At 47.2% G+C, this 23,898-nt stretch overlaps 2 protein-coding genes across 2 annotated transcripts in view; both read left to right on the top strand.

Moving 5' to 3' along the window:
- The first annotated feature begins 9,789 nt into the window (after window positions 1–9,789).
- NEU2 (neuraminidase 2) lies at window positions 9,790–12,984 on the top strand. Its single transcript, XM_074153790.1, has 2 exons — window positions 9,790–9,990; window positions 12,046–12,984. The coding sequence occupies exons 1-2, from the start codon at window positions 9,790–9,792 to the stop codon at window positions 12,982–12,984; spliced, it is 1,140 nt and encodes a 379-aa protein (XP_074009891.1).
- Window positions 12,985–17,873: 4,889 nt separating this feature from the next.
- The window catches only part of INPP5D (inositol polyphosphate-5-phosphatase D), a 53,807-nt gene continuing 47,782 nt past the window's right edge, over window positions 17,874–23,898 (top strand). Inside the window, exons 1-2 of the mRNA XM_074153106.1 lie at window positions 17,874–18,089; window positions 23,073–23,136. Coding sequence (XP_074009207.1) covers window positions 17,956–18,089; window positions 23,073–23,136 — 198 coding nt within the window. The 5' untranslated portion in view covers window positions 17,874–17,955. The remainder of the gene's footprint in view (window positions 18,090–23,072; window positions 23,137–23,898) is intronic.

Here is a 23,898-nt window from a genome sequence, read left to right as displayed (position 1 = left end):
CTTTTAAAGTGCAGCTGTATGCCCAGCCTACTCTGTGGAAGGCCAAATGTTCATTGAGTAAAGCTTTGGTTAATCTGCGGTCAGACATCGCAGCTTCATGGTCACCAGCGTCAGGGTCCCTTTACATCAGCTGAGAGCCTGGCCTGGCCATAGAAACCTGTCAGCAATTAATCCTGTAATGATTAATCAAGGTCACCGTCAGACCTGCGCACTCCTGGTCTGTGAGCTAGCAGGACATGGGAATGAGGGATGCGCCGGAAATTTGGGCTCCCCTCTGTCGCAAGAGTCCCTCCAGGGTGAATCTGGCCAGCCCTGTGCTTCAGACTTGCTTATCTGAGTGTCCCAGCACTGGCAGAGAACGCGCAGCAAAGGGACTCTGGTTTTATTGCATTTTCCAGTCATTAAATTGCTCCAGTGACTCCTTCCCAGTGTTGCTATTTTGAGGGCTAAATAAATCCTGCTTCTGCAATCCCCTTTTTGCATGTAAATCTCACAACCTCTCTTCCTTTGCTTCCCATAGATTGTGCCTTTCGTTTTGTTACAAAAATAAAGTTGGGGTTTTTTTTTTTTCTGTTCCAAATGGGCAAAGTAAATGGAAAAATGGTGTAATGTGTATCATAGGCAGGCTGTTTGGGGGACGTTGTCTCTCACAGAGTAAGGAAGCTTCCCTGTGACAAACCCACAGCTCACCGTGGAGTGTCAGAAGGCTTACAGGTCCGCTGTGAGGTCGTGCTGTTGCCCTTTGGGTTGAGGAGTATTTTTTGGATTTTGCGCAGTTCTTTCCACAAGGAGAGGAAATAAGTTGTAAAAGGCTATCATTTACTGGGAAAGAAACACTGGCATGCAATTCTTTGCTTACTCCTCCTGATGGGAATCCAAAGTAACTTAACTGGAGTCAATGGGGTGTGAAATGGCAGGAACCCAAAGAGTACCTGCTCCTCATACCTGTTGCTCTTACAGCTGGTGAGGATCATGAGGTGCCAGTTTCAAACATACACAAAGGCTCATTTCCTTAACTAGAAATGAAAATGGCAGATGTTTCCTTGTCCAGCAAACCCCATTTCCCAAAGACCTCTGCCATTAGCATTTGCATGTTACATTCATTATTATGATCACTTTGGCTTTTTCTTGTTTTGGGGTGTTTTGTTGTTTTTTTGTTGGTTTTTTTTTTCCTTTTCCCCTGACAGAGCAGACTTTCATTCAGACCCCAGGTCTATAGGATTTATGTTCTGCAGAAATGATACCATATTCCCTCATGTCTGGAGAGCAGCCCATAGTGTTTTAACTGAAAATTTGCAAAATTTGCTCTCTCGCATGGCCTGACTCTGTAGAAGACCTCTTGATTTTAACTACAACTGCTTGATAACAGCTCCTACACTGTATAGCATAGCAAAAACACTGAATTACCTGAGCCAGGCTTGCGAATAGAATAGAATAGAATAGAATAGAATAGAATAGAATAGAATAGAATAGAATAGGAATAGAATAGAATTGTCTGGGTTGGAAGGGACCTTTTAGATCATCTAGTCCAACCATCAACCTAACCCTGATAAAAAACCACACTAAACCATGTCACTAAGCACCATGTCAACTCATCTTTTAAATACCTCCAGGGATGGTGCCTCAACCGCTTCCCTGGGCAGCCCATTCCAATGCTTAATAGCCCTTTCCATGTAAAAATTTTTCCCAATATCCAATCTGAACCTCCCCTGGCACAACTTGAGGCTGTTTCTTCTTGTCCTATGGCCTGTGACTTGGGAGAAAAGACCGACGCCCCCCGGCTACACCCTCCTTTCAGGGAGTTGTAGAGAGTGATAAGGTCTCCCCTCAGCCTCCTTTTCTCCAGGCTGAACACCCCCAGCTCCCTCAGCATCTCCTCATCAGACTTGTTCTCCAGACCCCTCTCCAATAGTTTAAGGAATCAATGGATTCAGGTTTGAATGTTTTTCAAGGGAAGTACACATTGATAATTTTTAATGGACTAGGTATCACTCATTAAATGTAACCTCTCTTGTTTTCCTACTGATTTCTTTTCACAGATGCTCACGATCATTAGCTTCTCAATTCTTTTTCTTAGCTTCATTTGCAGCTATTGCTATATCTTTCCTAAGAGGTGGCACCCGAAATTGAATGCGGTCCTCCAAATGCAAATGCTCCATTGTTCGGTATTCTGTCGTTATATTATCTCCTGCATTATTTTTATATCCTCTTATTAATGCACCCACACACCCCATTTGCATTTTTTAACCTTTTTAAAAACGCTTTCATTACAACAATCAGATATAAGGGCAATGAAGTAAGCGTGGAACAATAGAAGCAAAGAGCTTGATTCTCCTCAGACCTATACCTGTTTTAAACTTCACTGGTGACACTTGATTTTGATTTACACCACAGGGAAAGGGAAGGGGGGCAGGGGAGGAAATCAAACCCAGCACATCTACACCGAGACATCCATTTTTTTATAGTTAGCAAGGAATGGTTTTGTAAAATAGTTGCAGCACACAACCTGTCGTTTGGCTGCAGAGGATGGTGGGGACCTTGCTTGGGGGGTAAGGGCAGGTGAGGAAGGGGAGCTAGGTGACAGGAGGTGGCCACAGGCACAGCCTCTGTAGAGCAGGGAACTGTTGCCACCACAGGAAGCCACATTTGGGAGTTCCCGTTCTTCAGAAGAGACAGACAAGCAGTTTTAAGCTGCAGCTGGGCAAGGTGATTTCTATTAAACAAACGAGCATTTGTTGGTTGTCTGGCTGCAGAAGTGAGTTGTGTGACTCAGAGCACCAACTCAGTCACAGCGCTGTGAGCCAAGGAGCAGAAAAAAGGTGAAGAAATCCACAAAGCAATCGTTCACGTCTGGCTTTCTGGCAGACTGTACCTTAGCAGCATCTTCAGTGTCTCCCTTCCTTCCTTAATTGCTTCTGTTTTCTTGATTCTGGATTTTCTCCAGGAGTCACTGCTAAAAGTTGTTATCTGGTGGATATCGATGTCATTGTCTCTGGAGGGACTTTTCCTCACGTTGACTATTGTTTGATTCCAGGTAAAACTGTGAGATACAAATGCCCTTGGGCTTCTCCTGTGTGTCTCAGTTAAGGCGATACTTCACTTGCCCAGTGAGGCACGGTTGGTAAACACGGGGTGTGGTTTTGCACTACGGCTAATTTGATCTAATGGCCAGTTGCCAGTCGGAGAGGTGAGGCTGCTCCTCCTGTCAACAGCTTCCTGCTCCTACTCCCTCTCCTGCTGCAGATCCTGCTGCTTGTCTGACTTCTGCTGACGCAGTCCAGGACAGTGACCTAGCAGAAAACTCTTCTTTTTTTTTTTTTCCTTCCTTTTTTTTTTTTTTCCTCCTGTGGGTTAGTTTTCTGCCAGGCTGACATCCTCTGATGGCTTGCCAAGGTAAGATGAGCATCAGTGCTGGCACAAGAAGCGATACAGGGTTGCTCAAGAGAGAGGAAAGATAGTAATACAGAAGCATTACATTAATTTGCTTGGTTGGTTGTAAATCCACATCTTTGCAACTCCTTGTTTGGCTTGCAGAGATCAAGCACAGCTGCCATCAAATGAGGAGACTTTTCTTCCTCCTTTTTCATTACTAGCAAGATCTGGTTGCAGGATTGTTATTTTCATTTTTTCAGATCATTTCAAAGACAAGAAGCATTAATGGCAGCGATGGAAACCCTGTAGACAAGAGGGGAAAGCAAGAGAAACAGCAAGGAATGGGATAGGAGAGGTTATTTCTGACAGCAGCAGCACAACATTTAGATCAGTAGCACAAGGTAGTTGTGAAATCATTTGCTTGGGTTCTCCCAGCAGCTGCAGGTGCTGCTTCTGAGCCAGCCAGGGCACAGATGGGAGAAGGGATGATGGTGCCATCGGCTTCTTCCTCAGCTGGGACCCTGGGCTCATCCTCTCCCCACTAGCTTGTTGCCTGCAGCTGCTGGGATGGTTTGGCCCCAGTAACACCTCCACAGCGGCTGCTGGGAGCCGCATCTACCTGCACTAGCGCGTCATTCCTGCACCACTGCCAGGGGACGCCTGGGTTAACCCATTTCTTCAACCAGAAGAAGCACGCTGATGGCTGGGAGAGGTGGGTGCAGCCAGCAGAGGAATATATCGGATTGTCGCAGCACTGTCACTTGCTATCTATAACAATTTTCTGGGTTCTTCTGGCCAACTTTCCCAGAGCTCAGGAGTGCTCTGAGAGGAAGCGCTGGGAGTCTGTGTGCTGGGACCAGAGGAACTTTCCTCTCCTCAGCACGAGGGGACAAGAGGACCAAGAAATAAGACAGCAGGCTGAACTGTATAACCATTAGAAACAACAGCTGTTCCACGGTGCTGTCAATCCATGCAGGTAGAAATACGCTGTTTAATTACTATGTTAATTTACTCTTTCCCCAGTGCTTGTCCAGCTCACATGGAACCTCCCCCTATATGCAAAACAGGTTTGCTATTTAAATGTCAGCTTGTGTATACATACCAGCTGCTAGCTTTTCTTGGGGATACGAGACAGTTGACGTTGCTGCCAATATAAATAATTTTGCAGGTTGGAGGCTAGTTGGTAAGAGTGTGGTGAGCCTCCCTTTTATCTAATCCAGTAGGAGTGCTTTTTGTTTTTTGGTTTGGTTTTTTTTTCGCTTTGACGTGACTTCCCGGAGACACAGAGTGAAAGAGGTATTTCCTTTTCCTTTTTTTTTTTTTCTTTCTTTTTTTTTTTAAATTAAAAAAAACAACAACAACTTTTTCATAACTGGATATTGCTACAAACTAGAAAGGTAAATAAAACATTTTGCAGGTTCAGGTAGGAGTGCAGTTTGTGTATTCCTCCACCAAACATGCTAAGAAAAAATACTGCTGTTTCATGTAATTCCTCTCTAGTGCTAAGAAAACCTGTACTTTAAGGCACAGGAGCTACTGCCAGGCTGAGCCACAACATTTTAAAAGCAGAACATTGTTCAGGAAAGCATGTAGTGGGGAGGCTGAAAATCCCCTTGTAAGTGTGGTATGAAGCTTTTACCACAAGAAAAACTTTCTGTTTCTTGTGTGGTTAAAAAGTTTAATCCAGTTGGCTGCTGGATTAAAGTAATTCCAGTTTTGTGCCTTTTCAGTTTTGAATTCTGAACGTTTTAGTTTATTTCAAGTTTATTGTTTGGCAGGTCTTGCTGATAACTCTCCTTTCTAGCCTCACATTATTTGACTAAATAAATGTGTGCTGTCTGGCTTGTCAAGAAATCCCATTGCCTAGATTTAGTGTAGCATCTGGTCTAGGGGCATAAGAAGGCTGGAGATGGAGCGCTCTGATGCTGGGCTTTGGCAGAAATAGTCAGAGTCGTGCTGTTTATATAGGAATAAAGGCTTGCACGTAGGGATACGCTGTGTAGCAAGCATTCTAGAAGCAAACAGTCACCTATTTCTTAGTCTTATACAACTGGAATGTGGCTACTCCTGGCCCCCCTCTATACAATATCCTAATGGAAATGGCTTATTTTCTTTAAGTGAAACAAGAAATGTATTTCAGCATAGTGCTTAGTTGACTTTTATAAGTTTGGAAAACACTGTAAGTCCAGGTCTGACGTTGAGTAGAGACAAGTGGACCTGGATTCTTTTTCTTGCCTTGAAAAGCAGAATTTTAGTTGGGTTTTGTCCTTGACTCTCAGGTTTTTTTTGTGTTTTCCCCGCAAAACCTCCCTGAATGGGTTGGTTTCATTTTGGGGGGTCTATCTGCATTCCTTCAAGAACAAGCTGCCTCCTGCACAGGGTGCAGAGCACTCTGACAGAGACCCAGGGACAGAGATTGAGTATATTACTTCAATTCTGCTTGTTTGTTTTTAAAGATATACCGTCATTTCAGCTTGGATCTGAACACGTGAAGGATGGGTTTTTACAGAAACGGAGGCCAGTGGAAATGTTATCCTTTTTAGTCACTTTTCTTGGAGAGGGTTAAAGCAAATAAACATGCAAGGGCTTGTCCTGCTGTACGGACAAGTCCATGTGAACTGCCTTGAAGGACAGAAGTGGAAGGAACAAGTACGCTCTCCTGGTGCCTACCGGCACCTATCCCTCACTGCAACTTGGGCTCCTTCCAGCCATCAGGTCCATCATAGATTCATTTGTTGACAATTGTTATTTCTTTCGACCTTCCTGGTGTGCTGGAAACAGTCTCTGCTTTGGAAATCATTACATCTGTATGACTTGCAAACTGTGAGTAATGGTTTCCTCCAGTTTACCCTCCCCAACCTCCTCTTAGGTGTTTCCACCGTGACCGTCTTTCTCCCTGTCTGCCCAGTTCTGCCTGGAGGTGAGGTACTGGATCTCAGTGCAGCAGCTTCCCTGGTGCTTTGGAGAGGAATTGCAGGTAAATGTCAGTCTGAACAGGACACTTTGCAAGGATAAGCCTGGGAAATAAATTCAAAACTCCAGTAAATAAATTCAAAATGCAGAAGGGAATACTGGCTTAATGGCTACATGACAAATTCCCTTCTGCTCACTAGCATCTCTGTCATCTGGAAGGAGGTTACCAGCTGCTACATTTTCTCCTAGGAAAAAATTACCACCTCAACTCCGCTTCCCCTTTCTCACCCCTTCACCTCACAAAGCTACAGCTGACTTTTCTCTCCGAGGCGACTGAATTGATACGAGTCTGAGCAACTGTTGTTGGTTTGTGTACAGCTCTCCCGTCTCCGGCTTGTGTTTCAGGCCTTTGTCTTCCCGGAAGTTTGTCTTTTTCCCAGTTGTAGCTCTTGGTCTTTCAAAAGTTACTGCCATGGTCTACGAAGTTTGTCTTGCCGATGTCCTTAGATCAAGCTGGCTGCAATGCTGCCACCTCCTTCCCTGCAGGCCAGCCAGTGCTATTTCACTGGGGTTTAGGAGCAAAGTAGCATTGTGGACATGCATCCTTTGGCAATTTAATCTTGGAGAGACTGGTGTGTATGATTTGAATTCCTGCAGTGCTAGAGTATGAGCTTTTGAACACTCTTCGTGTGGCTGTCCTGTCGATGATTTACTAATTTTACTCCCCTTTTCTTCAGGAGCGTGTAGTTGGTGGTTTTGCCTTTGAAAATGGGTAGAGATCAAGAGACAAAGCAATTCCTTTCAACTGGCTGGAGAAGTAACTAAAGCAGCACTGGATTTTTTTAATATATATATGAAGATCTTTAAGCTTATTTAAAGATTCTGCATTTTCAATGCTGTGTGAAACTAAAACTGTTGTGACTCAATCTCTGCTTGAGCATCCATGAGGGACAAGGTAGAAGAAGCTGAATACTGACTTTAAGCGTGTTTAAAAAAGGATGGAAGAGTTTCTCTGCAGATGGATACATGGTGTGTATGTGTGTATATATGCAAACAGATGTAATACCCACACTGTGTGTAGGGAGTATATATACAAATGTGTGTATTTGTGTACACACACACACTCACAGATATCCCTTGTTTAGTCTCTGAATAGATGGAAGAGTCACTTGGTTCTAGTATTTTCCTCGATTATAGTTGTGGGTGCTGTGTCCAGGAGCCTCAGGCTTGTTTCTATGGCAGCTATTCCAAGCCTCTTAACATCCCACCTTCCCTCAATCCCCATGTGGCAATAAGAGGAAAAGAAGAGTGTTGTGACACCCACACCGAGCATCTCACAAAGGGGCCAAGAGCATGGGCAAAGATGACTGCAGGTGACAGGCACGTACAAGAGGGACTCGGGCGCAGTAGGCTGCAGCACAGCCTCCCTTGGCACTGGTCTCTTGGCGTCGCATCAGGAGCTTCATGGGGCAGCCCAGATCTCTCGCTCCCTTTCATTTTCTTTTCTTTTTCTTGTTTGTTTGTTTTGGTTTTGGCTGCCTTCTTGCCCTGCCCTAGAGCAGGACTGCAATATCAGAATGGCATCACAGGCAGGAATGCTAGGGAACCTGTGCTGCACTAGGCAGGCTGACTAATCTCCCTTTAAATAATCTCCCTTTAAATAGTCTGGAAGCACTCTAGTGAGCTTCTGTTTCGGGAGCTATGAGAACACAGCCACGGCTGTGGTCTGTATAAATAGCCAGATCCGTGCTGGTAAGTAGTGAACAGCAGTTATTTCTTCTAGGAAGGTCTTCCTATTTTCCTCATGTTGTTGCTTGGATAGCTGCGATCAAATCCTGGTAACGTTTCTGTACAGTAGCAGTTCTGCTGTCTTTTCTCACTGCTGTATTGCCAGCGACAGCGAGGAGCCAGCAGCTACCCTTTGGAGATAGACTTGTATCTCCAGTGGCTTTCCATCTGAGTGGCAATGGGGCAGTGGCTTGCTGGGGTCTGTACAGCTGGATTTAGCTAAAACAGTGCCATTTGGGCCTTTTTGATCAGTGCTGTGAGCTCAAAAATTTCACTGATATTTATAGCATCTGGAAGGTGAAAGCAAGGAATACTTGAATGCTCGCTGCCTGGCTATGGATCTGGGTAGAGCATAATGTAATGGTGGTGTCTGAGGAGGATGAACTTAGATTATCTGTGCTGTCCTAACTCGGTAATCAGCACTGAGGGAAAATAAAATAAAATTGTTAATCAAGTCTGTTTTAGTTATGCTGGCTAATATAATCTTTTCTCTTGTGATACGGAAGAGTGGAAACTATTCTCCAGGTAGGCGCTTGCACTCTGCAGCTGCATAAGCAGTCTTCAGTTTGCCTCCATCTGGTCCTGAATTACCAAGACAGTCTTCAAAAACATAAGCATCTAACACATGGCCAATAGCCACTCTAGCGCTTTCCAAGATTTAGGTAAATAGGAGAATCCTCAACGAAGAGTGCCACAAGTCTTGCCTCAGCTGAGGTAGGAGGCATTTGAATTTATTACTCATAGTGTATTGTCATCTTCTCCTTGCCATTCCTACCCACTCAATGCGTCAGAGATCTAAGGCTTGATTTTTATTTTTAATTTAATTTTTTACTTCCCACCCCACCCCACCCCGCGCTCCCCTCTGCTGAGCAGAGGATATTCTGGCCAGGAATTCATGGGAGAGGTTTGGTGCAAGAGGAGAGAGGGCTGAGTGGGTCTGAGGAGAGGAAGAGAGACTCTGGGGGGCCATAGCACAGACCAGTTACATAGAAGCAGTTTCGCTAAAAGCCCCCTCATGTTTGCCTGCCCAATGTGGCTTTTAAGTCACTGTACAGGTGACAAGATTTTTGCCTGGCCAGAAGTCCCACCTGATGTGGTGGGACGTCATTCAGACTGTTCTTTAATTTTAAGTGGGAGGGATGTTCTCTTTCTCTTTTCATGCTCAGTGCTTACCATCCTCAAATAGAGGCACAGCTGGGGTCAGGGATTGCCTCAGTGTGTTGCTTCTGTGGGATTTTTAAGTCGTATTTGGCAAAGCTGAAGTTCTGTGCTGGGTTTTTGAAACACCATCAACAAAGACAGTAATGGTCTTCTGAGGGAAAATACTATAATGTTTGATTATCAACAATCTTCTGAATTACAAAGCAAACCCACAAAAGTCCCAGCCTGTGAATTTAATTAAAAAGAAAAAAACAAACCACAGACAGCTTTTAATTGTATTTAGTGTACTTATCTTACGTCACTCCAGTAAGATCGACCAGGCTGTTCCTGGGGTAAGCCTGGTCTGCGTTGCCAGCTAGCATGCAACACGTGGGTTCCATTTGGAAAAGCACAAGAAAAAGACAAAGCTGAAAGTAGCAGAAATTATGTTTCAATGCAGGATGGTCCCCACTGAGTAGGGGGGGGGCAAAAAGCAGTGGAATCTACCCGATGGCATTTTACTGGGCTAAGGGTGGGTCAAAATGCAATGCGTTTTGCCTTCTTCTCCCTAGCACAATGGCTTCCTTTCCTGTCTTGAAGCAAGAGACATTGTTCCAGAACAGTACCTGGAGCTATCGAATTCCAGCCCTGCTCTACCTGCCACGTTTCGGCATCATCCTGGCGTTTGCTGAGGAACGAGAGGATGTGGTAGATGAACATGCCAAGCTGATAGCGATGCGCAGAGGCATGTATGACCCAGCCACGCACCGTGTTCAGGTACCAGTGTGGGGAGAAAATGGGGGGGGGGGGGGGGGGAGTGGGCTGCCCACCTGCACTACTCCCCTGTCCCCAAATAATGAGCTGAATGTGGGGAGAGGGCAGCTGCTGCTTCTCCCCGGTTATAGGAAACAAATCTGCTTGTAAGTAATGCATGTGTTGTTATAACTGGTGGGATTCAACCCCAGCCTTGGGCAGCTGTTTCATAGAATCATAGAATTGTCTGGGTTGGAAGGAACCTTTAAGACCATCTAGTCCAACCGCCAACCAAACGCTGGTAAAAACCCATCACTAAACTGTGTCTCTAAGCACTATGTCAACCCATCTTTTGAATATCTCCAGGGATGGTACCTCAACCACTTCCCTGGGCAGCCCATTCCAATGCTTAATAACCCTTTCTGTGTCAAAATTTTCCTAATATCCAATCTGAACCTCCCCTAATATCCAATCTGAACCTCCTCTGGTGCATAATTTGGGGGGACTAAAGCAGGCAGGAGCAGCAGATTTTCCAGGGATGGCTTTGACCCATCGTCGCAGAGCTGGGGAGACAGAGAGATGGGACAAAAGTCCTCTTGCGACAGCAAAGATGTGGAGGAGAGGCAGAAATGGGGAGCGCTGCAGGGATGGGGAGAAGTGAATTAGCAATCAGTGACTTCTCTTTTTTTTTTTTTTTTTTTTTAATTCATCTTCTTAGGACTAATTTCAGGTTTATAAAACAATTGAGAACAGCTAGTCTCCCCACGCAAAAGAGTGTCGTCTGGTTTGTCTGTGCCAGTGAATTGGCTACCTTATTAATGTACCAGTTATTATTAACAGTTATCTTGCTGGGTGACTGGGGGAGGTGGATACTCTATTTATAATCTTCTTTTTTTTTTTTTTGCATTTGCAAATGAATTAATGTATTTGGAAAAAAAAAAGTCATTGCATTATATTTTTCTGTTCAAATCCTTCATTGGTGACTGGTTGTCTTAGATTATAGACTCTCTTAAGAGCTGGAGTCTGCCTAGCAGAAGCAGCCTCTGAGTGCACCTGCAGTGTCGTACCATTCAGGTACCATCTTGTGTAACCCCCTGTAATTCAGTTAAGTAGGGCTCAGTTCGTCATAAACTTAGTAATTTGTGTTCACATGCTAGCGTTTCTTAAAATGGAAATATTAAATATTCAAAAAAAGTTAATACTGGTTGAATAGACAAAGATAAGACATGACCAAAAAGGGTAATCAGCAAGTCAGGGTAGAAAAGCTAATTAGTATAATCTTACTGGGAATACTGCTTCTTTTACCAAACCAATAACACTATGTAGGAATAGTTTTTCTAATTGCAACGTTAGGGTTAGAAATGTGATTGTGTTACGTGCTGTTCATTTAATGAATGACAGGGCTTGGAGGGTAGTAATACCTGCTCTGCGACCTATTTTCTGTGTTGGATAACTCGGGGTCCAAATTTCCACACCAGAGTGCGTAAAGCCATGCAGTCAGCTCTAGCAAGGTGCCTCAGTGAAGGCTGGGATGCCCGTTCACACATGGATCAAAACGGAGGAACAGGAATCTGAATGGAAAGGAATCTGTCAGCATCCAGGATACTTGAAAAGGGCTCAGTTATCTGGCTGACTTCCTAAGAAATACCGCCATGGCACAGTGTCTGTACCAGCACACTTTGGCCACTGGGCATGTCTGTGTGTCTCATGTGTGTATATATATATATATGTGTACTTGTGAGAACTTCTGAAAATTCAGCTACTGTAGTTTTTTAAGCAGTGTCCTCAGACACTGGCTGTGTTGTGACACAGACCTGTCAGCTCCTCGGTGAGTAGTAATTAAAAAGGACATAATCCACCTGTTTGGTGAAGTGCATTGTGTCATCCAAATAATTTTCACTTGCGTTTGGTGATGCCAGTAAATTGTCTTCCCGTCTCTTGCTCAGTTCACTAACTTGCTTCTCTTCTGTTCTTCTCATGCTCTTCTGCAACTTTTACCCAGGCATTCTTACACTGTGACGTGGATCTATTTGTAATGGTGTGTTTCATTCTTGTCTCCTTTCGCACGGGCCCTGGCAGTGGAATAGCATGGAGACCATTGTCAGTGCGCAGCTGAAAGACCACCGATCCATGAACCCCTGTCCTGTTTACGATGAGGTCACAGGGAAACTGATCCTGTTCTTCATCGCCGTCCCAGGAAAGATCTCTGAGCAGCATCAGCTCAGGACAAAGATCAACCTGGTACGTCTCTGCTATGTCACGAGCATGGACCAAGGACGCACATGGAGCGCTGCCCAGGATGTTACCAACAGTACCATTAGCACAGAGTACAAGAACTGGGCCACTTTTGCAGTGGGGCCGGGCCATGGATTGCAACTGCTCAACGAGGCCCGGAGCCTTGTGATTCCTGCCTATGCCTACCGCATCTTGGACCCTAAGCAACACCCCACCCCTCACGCCTTCTGCTTCATCAGCTCCGACCACGGGACGACGTGGGAGATGGGGAACTTTGTGGGGGAGGAGAGCGCGGTGGAGTGCCAGGTAGCGGAGGTGCACACCTGCGGCAGGAAGGTCCTCTACTGCAATGCGAGGAGCAGCAGGGGAGCCAGAATCCAGGCTGTCAGCTACAACCACGGGGTGGACTTCGAGGGAGGCCAGCGGGTTGAAACGCTAGTAGAACCTCCCTCTGGATGTCATGGAAGTGTTACTGCCTTCCCACCTCCCCCTGACGCCATGTGCCAAGATAGCTGGTTGCTCTACACTCATCCTACAGACCCAAGAAGTCGAAGAGATCTAGGAATTTACCTCAACAAAAGCCCTTTAAACCCTGCACACTGGACAAAACCAAGCATCCTCTTCAAGGGCCTGTGTGCTTACTCGGATCTGCAGTACATGGGGGTTGGGCCAGATGGCTCACCCTTGTTCTCCTGCCTCTTTGAATATGGGACCCGCCAACAATGTGAAGAGATAATCTTTGTAATGTTCACTTTGAAGCAAGCTTTTCCATCAGAGTGCTGAGTCTTGAGCCTTTCCCTCAGCATCCCTCTGAAAACCGCCTTTCCCTCAGCATCCCTCTGAAAACCGCCTTTCCCAATACTTCTTTTCACTGTCACTTCTCACCTTTCAGCAAGATGTTTTTATACTCCTGCACCCTTAGTTTGGCGTTGGCTTGTGGCGTCTGTCTTTTACGAAGTCTATTAAACATACTAAAAGTGAACATGTGTTTGGGGTTGGTTTTTTGTGGTGGTTTTTTTTTTTTTTGGTTTCTCCCTTCTCGCCTTTCCCTTTGGCTGCCACCTTAAACATCACATGCTCAAAACAAGCATGACTTCTGCTCAGGGCCTCTCGCCTCCGGGCCTCTGACAGCCTCGATAAGGGACGTGCAGGGTGACAGCGTAGGGACTGCCCGGGGGGGAACAGAGGGCAGCGAGTTTATGGTGAGCTGTGTTTAGCAAGTTGGTGAGGAAAGTGCTAGGGAGGACGCTGGGCTTTCTGCCCTCTGTCTGTCTTCAGAAAACTGCTGTGGCTGTGGTTCGGTGGGCTGCTTCTTGCAGTCTGCTACTGGCAACTAGTGCTTTCAGGGCTTGCTGTTTTCTCACTTCAGCAAGGACAAGGGGTGCCTTGCTCTTGGGATGTTCCCTGCCTGCTTCTGCAGTGGATTTGGGGTTGCCTTGCTGAGTTCCCAGGCGCCCCCCCTCTAGGGACTTCTGTCTAACTTTGCCTTCTCCTCGCTTCCCATGAAATGACAGTTCTTGCTCACTTGCCCTTTTGCTTACAGGGCACTGAGAAGCTGCAGTTTCTCATGTGTAAGAAAACCACAGCCTCATGTACCCCAGCTGCTCCCTCTCCCTGGGCAGGGGCATCAGGACCCCCCCACCCTGGTTTGAGGACAGGGCAAGTGCCTGTCTCAAAACTGCAAGATCAGGACAGGTCTGCAGAGGGAGCTCCCAATTTATGGTCTGGAGGGGAAATATGGGCTGGTCTCTCCCAACACCAGTGCTGAGCTGTGATCCATCCCCACAGCAACTGCTCTTATCGCTGACAACCCAACGTCTCGCAAGCCTGGCTGTTGTTATTACACAGTATTATTGGCCTGTGAGGCCATGTGTCAAACAAACAACATTGCCCAGCTTCCAGCACATGGCAAAGGCGCAGGTGCCCCAGGAAGGGGACCTGACCAAGCCCTGAGCAGAGTGCGAGGGCTCAAGCTGGAAGGCTTCCCAACAGACAGATTTTCGGCAGGTTTTTGAAGGAAACAGCCCCAGTTTTGGTGAGAGAGAGACTATTCTGAGGCCACGGTGTGATTTGAAAGGAGCCATTATACTGTGAGTAGACAAAGGGGAGTGACCAGAAATGAATGGGTACCAAGGGAGACACGTCAGAGCAGATGGAGCTAGGAAAGCTTTACCCGTGCCTCTGGACAAAATTCTCCTTTTTGAACCAGCCTGTGCTTGTTTGCTGTATTCTGTGTGTGTGCACGTGTGGGGCGGCTCTAAGGAAAATATGTTTGTTTGCTGTATTGGTGAAGAAAAATACCTGCTTTTCAGAGTGTTCTCGGAACGCCTGCCCTTTGGGGCACGCCAGCAGGTCCCATAGGACCCATTGCACTGTCACTGCTCAGGTCTGCGAGTCTCTGCTCGGTGTCCTCATCCCTGCTTCTTATTGCTCATAGCTTTCTGGGGCAGTGGGAGAAGAGGCCCTGATTTTTCTCACTATCTAGGTTTGTTTCAGAGCACCTGGAGGCTGCGGGTACCAAGGGAGCAAAGCGATCTCCTGGCCTTCACAAATGCACCCGTAATTTGCCAAGCCTTTCCTAAGCAGCAGGTCAGTAACACGCTGGGCTGGACTAGCACAGAGTGGCTCAACTAACCAGTACTTTGTGGGTATTACTCATGTGCTCTTTAGATGTAGGGCAGCGTCTTAAGTACACCTTTGTGCCCAGTAGCTTGTTACTGATGCCTGATGAGGGAATGTTATATTTAGACTTCAGCAAAGCTAACTGCTGTCCTGTAGACTTAACTTCCCTCGTCAGCCATACGATGAAATACTTTTGTTTCATGACATGAAAATGCATATTCGAGAACTTTTCATCTGACCAAGCCTGGAAGTGCCCTTGCTGAGGCACTGCACAGGGGTTTTGGGTGACCAACGCGCATCCTGAATGATGCTACAGACAATATTTATCCACTGGTCCTGGGCAGGCTGGTGATTTCACAGCCAGCTGCTACAATCCTACCTGGACATCTGTAGCAAACTCAGTTCAGATAAAGCGTTTATTACAATGTCCGAGAGATGGCTTGACATAATACCCTAACATGGGGAAAAATGGTGTTCGTTTTGTCCATAGACTGCCAGGGCTGCAATTCTTTATTATCCAACATCAAAATGTGTCCCAGTTCTTTGTCTGTGGCCTCATTCTCTCAAGTAAGTGTAAATGAAATACTGCTGCTGCTGCTGCTGTGGTTACCTAAAAGCTTCTGTTGAGTCTGGGTTGGATTTGTCTGACAGATGTACCCATTATTCTTTTCTTTTTCTTTTCGAGGGTAGCTCTTACGCGGTGGTGGGATGACAGTGTAGACTATCCAAAGCACATCCTGTTCCTTGTGGAAACCCTAGGGCTGTGCTGGCTACACTGGTAGTATCACCTGGCGTGTAACTGGTACAGGGTGATGACTACACTCCCCCTCCACGGCAAACACTCTAGCTCCCCTCCAGATAACTTCTCTAATCTCTTCTTCCTCAGATCTGCTCACCAGTCTTCTCTGGCATAGGCATGAGTGGAAAGAAAATGAGTGGTGTAAGTCTCCACTGCAGTGCAGCCTCTGTTCTCCGTGCGGGACAGAAGCAGTTACCACTGTCCTTTGGGAATCAGGTACTTCAGGACACGCACAGGCCCATGTGCCAACCAGGCGGGGACCGGTCCTTCTCCAGCCCTGCAGAGCTCATGTGCCTGTGCCACAAGAAACTACAACAGGCGCCGTTTCATCTTCAAGCAGCATCCTGAATGAGCCCTTAGGGATCGCTGAGCTGTTTGTTTCAGGGGATTGGGATTCACCTCTGAGCAGCTGGAGCTGTGCTGTGCTTTCTTCTAGAACCAAGAAATACAGAAACCGGCCTGTGCATCTTATTGCCCCAGTCGTTACACGTGTTTGGTTCCCATCCCCTTGCTTATGCCTCCAAGTCGAGGAGTTGAGTGTGGCTGGACAAGGGATTCTCATTTGAAGGAAACTGCAGCAGCTGCTAAAAACTGAAGTCAGTGGTGGTAGATAGGAGTTAACAATTCAGTTAATCAGTCTTTCAACTGTCTGACCAGGGCTTGTACCTCTCTTTTACTTCTTGTTAACTTGCAGTAGATCAGGAGAAGCTCTCCAAACAGTTTCCTTCCAGCAAAACTCATGTTGTGCAGCAGTTCTGTCCACTTTGCATCCACAGATGGATCCCTTGCATCGAGAGCGTGGTGAGGTCAAGCTGTGGTTTGACATTCAGAGCTGTTGTGCTTGCTGGTGCAGCTCTGCTCCAGACAAGCTGCTGTAGGTATCAGACATCCCAAGGAGCTGGTGCAGGTGAGGCCAGCAGCACGCTGTGGCCAGGCAGAACCGTCAAAGATGCTGCACAGGCCCTTTGCCATATGCAGGTACTCTTCACAGTGGGGGAGAACAGGGTTTGTAACCACTCTGTGGCTTACAAGAGCTTACAGCTGCTGTCTGTGCAAAGCCACTTCATGGCATTCAGCATCTGACAACATTTAGGCACTTGAATCCATGGGAGTTTGGCTCCTGAAGCCCTAGGTGGATCAGGGTGAAGCTGAAAGACACAGGTCCAGCTGAGCTAATTTTGATCGGTGGCTGGGGCTTGCTCAGTGTGGACAGGAAGCCCTGCACATCGCCACTCTGCCCCTTTAGCAGGGTCCTGCGCTGGCCACATAGTTTTGAATCGCTGGTGCCCACAACAGCAGAGATGAAGCTGGTCACTGCAGAGCCAGATGTCTGGCTAACCGAGAGCACCAGGGGGGCAGGCAGGGGTGAATGCTGGGCTGTACTGGTTCGCTCTCCCTCTCTGTACCCACAAATTCGAGTCTCTCCCAGTTCAGTGACAGGCTGCTCTCTCCTGTTTGCTGCAGACGTGCCCCTGGTTGCTCTGCCTTGGAGATGCAGCAGGGAGCATGCCACATGGCACAGACACGGGGCAGATGTACAGACAAGGAAAAGGGAAGTGAAAGCTCCAGTTCTCCCCCCTCTGACGCAGGTTGCCAGAAATGGCTTTGCTCGATCCCACCTTTGGAGATTTAGAGGAGGAAAGATCTTTGAATCCATCTCACAGTGGCTGACAGGGAGCTTTGGTCACAAATCCCCAGAGCAAATCAGCCTCTAAGTCTGCTTCTGTGCATGGAAACACGCAGGGGTAATTTTTTTTTTTTTTTTAAATGTCTTTAAAGTCTCATTCTCATACCTTGCTAGATGTGAGGACTAGAGAAGGCAGGAATGGGGCAGTCAGTGTTAAGTATCCTAATGCACGATGTGTTTCTGATGAGTCTGGGATTTATTTATTCCCTGTGGAGACCTGTAGTGGGTAGGACAGACGGACAGACAGGAAAAAGGTGGAAACTCAATGGGTCTGGCAAGTGATCGTAAATGGGAGGGCAGGCCACCAAAGCCTAGGGGACTGAATGGGTGGGGGAGCAGAAGGGATCCCCAGCTGGGGCTTTGCTGAGGCAGAGTATCGGGGGATGAAGGGGGAGGGAAGGGCAGGGAACCCGGGCTGGCTGGTGGCCCCAGCTGCAGGCGTGGAGAGGGAGCGCGGGGGCTGCAGGAACATGTCACGCTCACTCTCTGAGCTGTTTGAGTTGAGGAAGTTGTCCGCGGCTGAGTTTCCTTTCCCTCTCTGTACTATTGAAACAGGAAGCTGGTGAGCTGAAGCTGCCTGATCGCTACACACAGGCAGCTCTGGCAGCTCCTCTTGTTGGCATTCAGGGTTCTTCCCGCTCCAGCCATGGATCAGGGCTGGTACCACGGCAACATCACTCGCTCCAGAGCCGAGGACCTCCTCTCCAAAGTAGGCAAGGATGGCAGCTTCCTTGTGCGGGCCAGCGAGTCCATCGCTTCGGCGTACGCACTCTGCGTGCTGTAAGTACAGCTTTCAACCTCGCGCTTCGCAGGGACACTTCTGTCCCCGCTTGTGCAGGGTGTTGCCCACTGCGTCCTCCCCGGCAGAGAGGGAGGCGGGTGGCCAGGGTGCCCACTGGGGAGGAGCAGCCCACCTCAGAGTGTGGCTGGTTCCACCAGACCGGGCCACGGGGTAGGGAAGGGTTGGGAGCAGGGCCAGGCTGAGCAAACCCATGTTCTTTTAATGCCGTGCTGCTCATGCTACCCTTGCCCCCGGTTCAAAAGGAGAGAGTAATCCATGATACTGTGTGTATCCTCAGGTGTGCTCTGAGGAAAAAATAACCTCCTGACCTCTTTGAGCCTGTTAATAACTTGGGTCAGGTATTTACATTTAACAACTCAAGTTCTGAGCTTGGTACCCTCCCAGGCACTTTTCCTGCTTCTCTGCTCCGGTGTGCGTTTGACCCACCTGCTTTGTACGATGCCCTGTCCCATTCAGCAAAAGGCTTGAAATAGTTCCTGGAGCTGTGCGTGATATACCTGGCGCAGCGGTGATTCTGCCAACATCACTCATGTGGCTCATGGGGGTAAATTTTTCATGTGGGAAACAGGGAGAGGAAAGAAGTGCTGGCAGCCCTGACACACACCCCCCCCCCGCTCTGGGTCGGGGCTGGGGACCAGAGAGCAAGGCCTCCTGCCCTGGGTTTGTGGGGGGCAGGTGTTATTCCTGGAGGGGCAGGAGCAAGAGGAGATGGATGAAGTCTGAGGCTTTTTATTTTGCATTTCAGAGAGATAAGACAGTCGCTCTCTGCTTAGGAGAGATCAAGAGGGCCTCTGTGGGACCCTGTTCTGCCTTGTCAGATCCTCCTTGCTGCTGTTGTGAAGGATGTTAATAAATCTGGTTTCATCCCTGCCACCCCCACCCCCCCTGCCATGAAATTACAAGCAAGTTTCTGAGTGCTGTTTGTTTCTGAAAGTATGCTTTTTTGCAGCGGTGAAGGTGGTGCTGCTGTTTATAACTCTGGTCAAACAGCTTGTCGCTGAGGTCGGAATTCTGGTGACAGCAGAAGTCTGCTGCAGGGGATTCATCTGCGGAGGAGTGTGGGGCTGGGTGGCTGCCCTGTTGCGCGTAGGTGTGGGGCTGTCCCCAGACGGGTGGCTGGGCGACGGGGGCGTTCACAGAGTGCAGAGAGCCTCCCTACCTGCTCGTGAAGATGTTTGTAATGAGGTGGGGAAGAGTTCTGTGTTTCTGGAGGGGGCAGAGAAAGAGGGGCAGCTGCAGATGAATAGCCAGGACAGGCAAGGAGGAAGGAGGGGCGATCATGTAGCAGGGGCTGAGGGCCCAAGTTGCACGTCGGGGAACATTTTACTAAAATAGACTGTTGCTTCCATTGAGTGTTTTTAGTATGACCCCTTTGATTCGCCCTGTAACCAGTATGCACACAAAATACTTTTTACGACGTGATGGTAGGGATTATAGAAAGGGAAGGTGCTGTAAAACTGTCCACTAACGTGCATTTGCATAAGCTTTTCCATTGTAAATGTTTACGCAGCCAACTCTGAAAGCCTTTTGTGACTTGAGAGACATGGGATCAGGAAATAGAAACAATATCATGACCAGGATTTTCTGAACCGGGAGCCAAAGGTTATGTTCTTAAATCCATTCTGAGGTGGCAAACACGAATGGCTTGATTAAAGAAATGGGGAGCACCCAGCCTCGTCAGCCAAGAGCAGCCGGATCGGTGGTGCGTTAATTACAGTCTGAGAAATGTCACACAAACTTCAGTCAGAGCACCCGACAAGCTTCCAGCTTATGCTGGTTCGCAGTTAGTTTGCGAAGAGAAAGGGTTAAAGGTGGTGAATAAGTCTTTCCCTCTGAATGTCACCTTGACAAAAAGGGGCAGCTTTGCTGAAGCTGAAAGCTTCCTCAGAGATGTATCAGTTTCAGCTGTGTTATTGACTGGAAAGTGTTTGAAGTTTGAGCTCTTCAGTCGCTTCTGTTTAAAAAAACAGAGAGGCTGGAGACAGAGAATGAGAGAGAGGGGAATTGAAAGCCTGACTGCAAAAGGCTTTCACAAAAAGAGAATTATGTTGAAAGTGAGAAAGTGTCAACTGTGTATAGATAAGGAAAACAAAAAACCATGAAATTTGCTCTGAAAAAGAAGTGTCAGATTCTGCAAAGGTCTAATATTTATTGGGCAGATCAGTCAAAATCCAGCAAAAGAACTTATTATATCATAGAATGAAACAAGTGATTGTCTTGAAGAGCTGCTTTGGGAAAACAGGGTTTGTATAAATACAGACAAGTGAAGGAGGTGCAGTTGCAGGGCCTTCTCAGAGCATCTCCCCTCCTTTTCTGAAACCTAGCGCGGCAGCATTTGACTTAGCAGAGAGCTGAAACAGCGGAGGCAGCGGGAACGCTCCTCCCCCTGCGCTGCTGTCCTCCCCACCACTGGTCACACTGCCCCATAAAAGGCAAGAAGAAAAGCCCTTTTCCTCCTCCTTTCTCTGCGCCCGCATCATTCGATCTGCCGGTTTATTGACAAGAAATGGACTCTTTAGCTTACCTGGAGGGGAATGCCTGGATCCTGAACCCAAAACCAGCCTCCTTAGCATTCGCAGCCTGCTTGCACCTGAACTGGTATTGTTCCTCCAGGGGATCTTCTGCTGGTGCTTCGTGTGTGAATGGCTGCAGGATTAACAGTGCTTCCAGAGATGACTCTCAAAGGCTAGATGCAGCTTTGGGATCCCTCTCAGAGGTCACTGCTGAGGATTTCCAGGTGCTCACAGTATGCATATCATCACTTGTGCATAAAAAACATAAACAGCAGGAGAGGAAAGAGAAAATACAGGCCTTGTCCCCTTTCCTCTTCTGGTTGGTTAGGAGGACAGAGAGATGATAAAGTACTTGGAGATGTCTTTAAGCTGAGGCTGATGTTATATTCCACACACACACCCCCAGCCACCTCTCCCCAGACAACCTGAACAGTGGTTGAGCAATTCTGAACTCAACCCAGTTTTTAGGGAGGGCCTGGAATGCGACAGTAATTGGGACCACATAACTTGACAGTCAGGATGCTGAGGAGAGAAAGCCTAAGGGTAGAAATGGAGGAAGAGTCCCAGTCTTCTCCATCCAGAGGATTTCTGCTTTTGATCCTAGGAAGTGCTCCTCCCTGCTCTAGTCTCACCCAACAGCCCTTCTTTCTTTGCTGTTCCACTGATCTTACCTGTCCTCAGCTTAAACCTCTTCAGAAGTATTATGAGAGCAGCCTTGTAAGGCCTGTGTGATGGGGTACTTTCTGTGAAAGTAACAAGGAGGGTCCTCTTGTGACGCAAGAGCCATTGAGCTGGTTCTGTTTATCAGTTTCATAATCTCCACACACACAAATTTTCTCTCATCAGCTGCATGAGCAGTTCTGCTTAGCCCCGTTTGCATATCAGCAGGAGGAAATGGTGTAAGAGAACTGCATTGACAGATAAATACAAACCCCATACCCTTTCTGGGGGCATATCCTCATCTGGCCTTACTGCCCTGGGCTTGGGTGAAATTAGCAGTGTTTTGGCAATCCAGAGCAGTGGGGGGACCATGTCTGTGGCTCCCAGCCTCTGTACCAGACCCTCTGATGTGTGCATGAGTAGGTGCCTTTGCAATGGTCTTACGTTGCCTAGGGAAGCGGTACCGAGCGCTGGAAGTGGTTCTAATTCCCCTGTGTCCTTTGCATTAACACGATCAAAAGGTACAGGTTCGTGTGGTTGCATGACAAAATCCTCCAAACGCCCTGGAAAAAACCTCGGCTATGATTTATGCATAATTTCTTTTCATTTCCAATCGCTCTTTGTGACTCCTTGTATAAGGCTGCCTGGAATCCCCGGCGATCTCTCTCCTGCACGGAGTGATTCTGAAAGGCATATGATGAATAGAACTCGCAACATAAATGCAAAAGCGATGAGGGTGTTTTATTGATCTGCCTGATCTCCCAAGCTGGGGGACTGACCTCAACCCACATTTTGTGATGATTCCACAGGTAATGCAGTGTTTCTGTTACAGCCAAGGAAGCTGTGAGAGTGGATTCCATTTTTTCCATTGAGAGTAAGGGGTTGAAACCAGCATCGTTTGCTGGCTTTAAAGCCATATTGTATCTTGTAACAGAGTGCTTTGCAGGAGACTTCAAAGTTTTGATCGGTCTGTTGTTCACTTGGGAGAAAAGTAAAAATACATTTTTTAGTCAAGGCTTCTTGGGCAAGCTCTACAAAGCTCAGCAGCTGCTGAGGGAGGTCACGCTTACCACGTTACAGCGCTGCTCAGGCTTCCCTTGGGCTTCTGGGTATTACTGTGGCCCTCCACTGGGCAAAAGACTTCTCCATCCCCCCATAAATAAGAACTGGATCTAATTGCATTTAGCTGGTGCAAAACGTTCATTGTGGCTGATTTACAGATACACACATAGAGTGTGCATCCGCACCAGGATAGCACCACGGGTTTTCATTTAGGCTGTGGTTTAGGTTTTGCACATGAAAATGTGCTTAGCAATCAGCTGTCTTACTGTGATTTAGCTGAAATCTATTTTTTTTTTTTTTTTTCCAATACATGCCAATGCACATACTAGGCCTTCAATTTACTCATTCATTGCTGATTTTGGCCCTGTGTCTTTTGGATTTCTGCTTTTTCATTCCTTCCTGAGACGCCCACTCAACTGACAGCTAAAGCCATTTGGTGTTTTCTTTCTTTCCGGCCAGAAGAGTTGAATAACTCACTCTGAGGCTGATGCTGATATCGCTTTCTGCAGTGACATCTGCAAACATGTCTTAGTGACCAGGAACACTTTAGATTTGTGTTAGTTCACAGACTGCAGAGAAAGAAATAAAGAGAAATGTTTAAAACCCTGAGCATGAAGCCATGTATGGGTCTTGGGATCTTCCAATACCTTTTCTCATGGGGAGGGGTACCGTGGTGTGATTCCCTTCTGGAGATGGTCTAACAACACCTCCTCTGATCTGTTCCAGGTTCCGGAATTGTGTTTATACCTACAGAATTCTGCCTGATAAAGAAAACAAGCTAATTGTTCAGGTAAGCCATGCTCTGTACCATTTGGTCCCAGAAAGATGCTCACTGCTTTTTTTCGAAGTAGTTCTAACACCAAGAGAAAAATTACATAAGGAGTTATACTAATGCCCCCGCCCAGCACAGTGCTGGTCTCCAATCCTCTGCTGTGGAGATTTTCATCTCCCTTTTGATGCTTTGGCCATTGGCACATTCTCCGACGCGTGTGCCTTCAATTCAGTGGCACTGCCACATTCTATATAATGGAGAACCTCAGCCCAAGGAGTACCTTTGCCTCTGAAGCCAGCTGCTTATCAATACATCTTTTCGGTCCAAAATTGCATCACAACTTGCCTCCACCTGGAGAATGTAAATTGAGTTGTGTTCTCAGGATCCAGAAAGTACCAGAACTGAGGGCAGGAGTTTCAGACGTTCCGTTTATTCCTATTCTGCTTTAGGATCCTGAACGAGGCACTTCCCCTTTCCGTACCAACTCTCAGCCCTTGTTTTCTCAATATAGATCATGAAACTTGGGGTGGGGAGGGAGTCATGGTCTCTCACAGCCCCAAGAAGCGGGCATGGGTTTAGCAGCAGGCAGTGGGGGCTCTAGCCTACCCATCCTCTTAGCACAGGCAGTGCTGCATGGGTATTCCTTGGAAAATGGAATGGAAATGCCCATGACAGCCACACGCCCCAGCCTGCCCTGCTATTCAGAGTGTGTCTGCACTTGTTCCTTCCTAGTTCAAATGACGATTAGCTTCCCACATGAGAAATACAGATTTCTGCCAA

This window comes from Numenius arquata, chromosome 9, assembly GCF_964106895.1.
Source record: "Numenius arquata chromosome 9, bNumArq3.hap1.1, whole genome shotgun sequence".
Taxonomy (NCBI): domain Eukaryota; kingdom Metazoa; phylum Chordata; class Aves; order Charadriiformes; family Scolopacidae; genus Numenius; species Numenius arquata.
This window is presented reverse-complemented; position numbering and strand designations above follow the sequence as displayed.

What these genes read in the sequence shown, in the direction of transcription:
- NEU2 (XM_074153790.1), top strand. Translation starts at nt 9,790, where the DNA reads ATGGCTTCCTTTCCTGTCTTGAAGCAAGAGACATTGTTCCAGAACAGT. An exon ending in CAGCCACGCACCGTGTTCAG is followed by an intron (nt 9,991 to 12,045) that starts GTACCAGTGTGG and finishes GGGCCCTGGCAG; the next exon opens with TGGAATAGCATGGAGACCAT.